Source organism: Xenopus tropicalis, chromosome 2, assembly GCF_000004195.4.
Source record: "Xenopus tropicalis strain Nigerian chromosome 2, UCB_Xtro_10.0, whole genome shotgun sequence".
Taxonomy (NCBI): Eukaryota; Metazoa; Chordata; class Amphibia; order Anura; family Pipidae; genus Xenopus; species Xenopus tropicalis.
The window spans coordinates 135,869,062-135,875,746 of record NC_030678.2 but is presented as its reverse complement, the minus strand read 5'-3'; the positions used below and the strand labels follow the sequence as shown (position 1 = coordinate 135,875,746).

The 6,685-nt window shown below is 36.8% G+C and overlaps 1 protein-coding gene across 1 annotated transcript; it reads right to left on the bottom strand.

Moving 5' to 3' along the window:
• Window positions 1-2,333: 2,333 nt before the first annotated feature.
• LOC101730503 lies at window positions 2,334-5,304 on the bottom strand. The gene has a single exon (XM_004911846.4). The coding sequence runs from the start codon at window positions 5,071-5,073 to the stop codon at window positions 3,058-3,060; it is 2,016 nt and encodes a 671-aa protein (XP_004911903.1). The 5' UTR covers window positions 5,074-5,304; the 3' UTR covers window positions 2,334-3,057.
• Window positions 5,305-6,685: the final 1,381 nt, after the last annotated feature.

Genomic DNA, 6,685 nt, shown 5'->3' with positions numbered 1-6,685 from the left:
TCTTTTTGATGATCTTCATCCAACGAATTGCTAAGATGGTGATTACAGTTAACCATCCTACTATAATTGTGATCAATATACTCCATATATAGTTTTCCCCCCATGACCAAACAGAAGGAAACAGTATTTCGTCATCGGTTGGTGAAAATTGTGGAGTATCCATGGTGATATTATGTTTTTTTATAACCATACGGATGGTATGGCTGGGCTTATTGTCCAACAAAAATTTTAAATCCGGACTTATGGTAATTTCCTGATTTTGGAATGCATCAATGCTTTCCACCTCTCCTTCAGTGTCTTCAATGTTCACAGGATATGGAATTAGCGATTGTTACTCCGGTTGCAAACACGTTTCCTATTACTGCAAAGATTATAGCAGCAACAATAGCAGAAATGAACCGTTTTGGTCTTTGGTTTGACGAAAAAAGGCTCTCTGATTAAAGTTTTCTGGGTTTGCTCCAGGATTTGAGTAATCCGCTTTTGTGAATATTCAATATGCAGCTGGTACCATGTTTGAATCTCCGGTGATCGAATATTGGATACGTTGACTTGTCTTTCGATGATCCAACGTGGATCTAGGCTCATATAAATCTTCTGGGATAAGATTCTCTTGTTGGTCATGATGAATCCTGCCGTATCCTGTAGCATGATCCCGGATGATGGACCTGGCATCACAATCCGCTCAGCGTGTAACTCTTTCCCCAAGATCAGGACTGCATATAAAATAGCGATCATCTTGGATGGCATCTTTGCGCCTATAGATAATCAAAAGAAATCATTAGGTTCAGCCGTCATATATACATAGCAAGTTTCAGTTCACTGAGAAGATAAAGGATATTTAGAAGGTAGAGAGAGACATAGGCATATCATGATACAACATCTATATACAATATTAATCTCTACTTCTATCTTTAACTAAAATCTCCTGATTTCTTACTACTCAGCTCTCGACTTGCTCTATTCTCCGAAGCTGTGAGCTAGGATGACAAACACGTAATTGGTTAATGTGCACCCATTTTTCAACAAAATCATCCCCCTTAGGAATTTTAACTTTATAAACCACAGGAGATAATTTATCAGTGATTATATATGGACCTTTCCAGGAAGGTAAGAATTTCCTTTCCTTTACTTGGTCTCTGGCAAAGTTATAAAGATAAACTTTGTCATCAACCTGATATTCCTTTTGAGTTGTTTTTAGATCATAGTACGTTTTTGTACTTACTGCAGCTTTTTCAATATTTCTTTGAGCAAACGCAAAAGCATGCTGTAGATGCTTTCGTAAATTTTCTACATATTGATGTGCAGTCATTGCATTCATCAAATTGTGATCTGTGGTCCTATAAAGTAGATGTTGAGGTAATACCATTTTTCTACCCGTAATCATCTCAAATGGAGAAATTTTGGTTGCCGCACTCGGGGTGGCTCTAATAGCCATGAGAACTAGTGGTAATTTGACATCCCAGTCTTTACCAGATTCTTTGACAAACTTTTTCAGAATGTTTATGATTGATTGATTGTAACGCTCTACTCCACCACTAGAAGCAGGTCTGTAAGCTATGTGTAGCTTCCTTTTTACTCCTAGAATTTCCCACATCTTAGTCATAACTTCACTGGTGAAGTGACTTCCGCGGTCAGATTCAATACGTTGGGGAAGACCAAATCTGGAAAATATATGGTTAATGAGCAGTGATGCGCATACACTAGAATTACACGTCTTGCATGGTAAACCAATGTATAATGTCATTTCCTAAATACATTTGATATTGCGGTTCCTTTAACACATTGAAAACGTGTTCCGCAGATTTGTTTCCTAGGGAGATAGATAAAATGCATTTTGCAATCACATTTTGACTCTGGTCATCTTTGTCCAGGTCATAAACCCATTCCTGTAAGGAAGAAAATTTAATCATCTGAGGATTTGTAACCTGCTTTAGAAGTCCTAAACTTATATAGCTGACTTCGGACTTGAGATCCAGCTTGGCATATTTCACCCGGGCAATATTATTTACCTGTACGGGAACCAGCATAGTATCATTGGTCTTCTCGATTTTAACCAATGATTGGATATGTCTGGTTATGCTTGCTACTTCCCGATTTCCCCCTTTAAGAGAAATGGTTAACACATCATCCTCTAGGATTATCTTTTCAATTTTGTCCTTTTGGATATTAATGATGTGGAAGGAAGTATTAATGCTTTCTTCAGGTTTACCGTTTTTTAGGATTGAGACATCTGGTACCTGACTGTTCCGGAAATGGATTTCGACAGAATTAGGTCTTTCTTCAATCATATGGCAACTATTTTGCGGTTTTGCATTGTGGGAACGTTCAAAGAGATTGGGGTTTTTACCTGAGTCCATATTGCTTCATTAATAAAGTCAATTATGGATCTTAACCTTTTGAGCAGATCAATTCCAATGATCAGCCGATCATATGGAAGATCTACAATCAATGTTGGATGTCTAATGGTCTTTTTACCAATCTTATATGTCAGCCAGGACTTGCCTTTCACTTGTAGACTATCACCACCTACACTTACCAGAGATCCATCAAATACCGTCAATCTCGGTTTATTCTTTGAGGACTCTAAGATCTGTTGGAAATAGCTGAAAGACAAAATAGTGACCTGAGATCCGGTATCCAATAAACCTTGGATTGGTCCGACACATCCATCCTGAAGACAAATATCTATAAAATACCGGCCATCTAACTGTAAGAGATTACAGAGGAAATTGGAGTGTTTTATCATCTGTTGATTTAAAAAGTGATCTCTCTGCAGCGTCAGGATATTTGGAGATTGCTCCTCCTTGTTCTGTCTGCAGGGCATTTGTGTTCCTATGGATTCTATTAATGGAACAGACTGAACCGAAGGTACTTCACACACTGGTTCAAATAACACCGGATTATAAGAATTGTCCTTATTAGGCTGTAAAACAGATGAAATATTAGATTTTCCCTTCCCGGCCCTGAATTCAGGGTCGGGGCAATGCAAAACATGATCATTGATTGTATTTAATTCTTTCCTGTCCATTTCCATATAGCAATTTGATTCTGCTTCCTTTATTTGGCGGAGCTTGGCCCCGCTTTTTCCTCTAAAAAAACTTCAGGTTGTTTTCCTGCAGAAACTTGAGATAATTTACTTACAATGTCAGTTAACTTGGAAACCTGATCTGCAAGCTGATCAAATCTGCTAGGTCTACCTGGGTTTTGATTCTGTGGACCATTTTGGTTCCCTGTGGGTGATTTACCCCTGGGTGAATCTGGTGATTCCTGCCCTTTTCTCCATTGCTGCCTGGGCCTATTGTTCCAACGTCTGTATCCCTGGGGATCCCAGTATCCTTGGTAACCCCCATATCTTTGGTTACCTCGGTATCCATGGTACCCTTGGTTGAAACGAGGACGGTAACCTTGGCTTCCAGAACCTGAACTATTTCCTTCTGACCCCTTGGCAATTTGAGGTTTAGTTTTTCTGGTATTTAGTTGTTTTTGGTTTTGTTGATTAGGCCCAGTGGCTGAAGGTATTTTCTTTGGCTGGGACTCAAAATTTAAATGAGGTTTTACCCCGGACTCATCAACATTGTGCTCTGGGAATTTTTTAAATTTCCTATCATTTAAGTTTTGGCCCTCACTAATGTTAAACAGCAAAGTTGCTGATGTTACCAGTCTTTCTAGAGGGTTTTCAAAATCCAGATCATGAGCTAGACTTAATTTGATCTGGGTTGGTAAGGCCTCATAGAATACTTGTTTAAATTCCACAGATTCCCAATCGGGGTTTCTGTAAGCTAAACCATAGGCATTTTTAAGTACAGAGAGAAATTCTCGAGGGCTTTGATTAGATCTACATGTAAGTTTATAAATTTCTCTCTTTGCAGCAGTGGTAGTTCGATAGGGCCCAAATTCTGATTTAATTTCATGTAGGACTGACTGCCATTTGGTGATTCCTCTCTCTTTAAAGGAGGAAAAGTAATGACGGTATCTGTCATCAAAGGCCCATGGAAGAAACCTGATTTTGTCTGCCTCGGATAATTTTAATGAATCCATAGTAGATTCATATAGTTCTAAGTGGTTTGCAATTTGGGAAGAACCTTTCTTAGAAAATTTTGGTATAGCAATATTCAAAAATTTAATTATGCTGGCAGAATTTTGTTTTTCTTTTGGAATTTGGGGATTTTTCCCTTTTGAACCCCTCTTATGGGTATTCTTCCCCCTGTTTGGGAAAGGACCGGATCCCCATGCTCTCTCATCACTCTCAACTTCACTTGCATCAGTATTGGAAACACTACTTCTATGGGATACATTTGACATAGGTATTTGATTTCGCACATTCCTCACATTCCTCTCTGGGGACGTGTCTGAAGAAGAATCTCTAAGGACCCTTGTTCTGTGATTACCTATTAAGGTGGTCACAGCTTGGCAAGCTTCAGCCAACCGGCCCAAAACATCTTGTGCCTCTGAATCAACATTATCAATTGGTTTGGCTCTAGAAATATATGGTGCCCAATTTTTATATTGGGGAGTGATTATTGGAGGATCAGGAGATCTCTCCACACCATATACACCTGACTGTTGACTTTTAATGTGCTGTTGCTGTAATTCTTCGAAATCCTTTCTGAGCTTACAGTATGCTATGCGACTACGTTCAGCATCAGTTTCTAAATCCCTAATAAAAGCTTCCTTGTTTGAGATATCTATCTCTAGTTGGTTTTTATCAGATTTCATATGTTGGATATCTGATTCTATCTCATGTAACTGAGACCTCAATTTTTCTACATTTTCTTTTCTAGCTTTTGATAGGGTATCTACCTCCATTAATGCATATAAAACAGGAGGTAGGGCACATATTAATTTTTTTTCTTTTTCTGAACTGTTAGAGGCTAAGTTCATACATGTTAAATAGCGTTCAACCAGGCCGTCTGTTGCCCAGATATCATTAAGGTCTGCTCTAGCATTTCTCTTCAAATCATTAATCCAAACATCCATCCCTATATCAAATTTTACCCGTGTATATATGAATTCAACAATTCTGTGGATCATTTGCTCTGGGGTATTCCCATTCTCACTGCTTGCAACACTCATGGTCTCAATTAATAAAAAAATAATTAGCTTGACAGAAGTATTGGAATGGTTTTTCACTATTTGTACCAATATGAGAAAATAATCTCGCTCTCAGCAGTGCCTCCAAATATATGTCGGGCTAATTCTGCGTATATCTAAAAGAATTTAAGGCTCCTTTTTAGTAACAGGAGGAGTCTTAAATAATATATGCCCAACTCTGAATTCGATATCGAGCTTTCCCAATCAATTGGTACAAAGGTGAGAAATCATGACAATTATTTAATAAAATAATTAATTTATTTAAATATGAATATTACAAAAATGAAATTATTACTTAACACTCCCTGATATCTATCTAATAATTAATCAAAATGAACATTGACCAATAGACATTCTTCAATAAATGGCAAGCATCCACAAGATTATATATGTACGTTCACTTTCAATACTTAATAACAAGGTAATTAAATATGTTGAATCAAAGGAAGGGTAAATAATTGATTTTGAGGTCTTAAGAAATTCTATCCTTAAATTTTCTTATTTCTCCATTAAATCGCTAACTTGGATATCATATATGTGTTAATGAAAAATAAAATGGACCCAAATTAAACAGATTATTCCCAGTTTGCAACTCTGGGAAAGTCAATGTTTAGGGTAAGACTATAATATACATAGGAATAATAAATATCCAAGCATACAACCTAATCGAGAAAAAGTATAATAAAATTTATATTTACCAGAGTAGAGTTTTCTTATAGTTGAGGGTAGTTTCTCCTTCCTCTTCCAGTTTTTTTTTAGATCCCCTTAGATTTTCTTTTTCAGGTTCTTTCTTTTAGATCCCTCTTTCTTTTTTCTTAGTCCTTAGTCCATTCTTTTTTTTTTTAGTCCCTTCTAGTCCTCCTGTCTCCTAACTTATCCCTCATCTCTATCTCAAACTCCACCTCTGGGATTTATCAACTAGCCAACTGGCATCAACGGATAGTCTTTAAGTTAAACTATCACCAGTTGATTTAAATATTTATTACAGTGACCTCTGGACCTGTAATGTCCTCCCCCATCTGTGGATGGCACTGTTTCCTTAAATATTGTGGTCTGAAAATATTCAGAAAATATAAAATAACCTTTGACCTTCCTTAATTCGATGTTACACACTATTGTTGACATTGCTCCACACTAGAACAATGCTGTGTAACTACTTAATACCTTAGTACACATACAGTATACCTGTGAACACACTAGCCATTCAAAATTGGTCTGTCCTTGATTAATTATTACCCTCTCAACAGGTATGCTCTATATTGTGGAGAGTTTGTAAGATCCTTCAAGGTGTTCTCATCTTGTTCACCTAGACACCAAGGATTATATAACCTTTGATATTTGCTTTAACACAAAGGTTATACATCTGGGCTAGTAATCCGATACAAATCTCCTTTTCAACATATACGTTTCTGATCAACTAAACAAAATAACATTCATTATTTATTCCTATCTGATTCATCAAAAAGCACAATATCATTCATGAATATATATTCTATTAAGTAACATAATCACGTTATCATTAACAAATCAGAATATTCTTGTAATTAATAATTATCTTATCTGAAAATCCGACAGTCTATGGACTCTCGCAAGG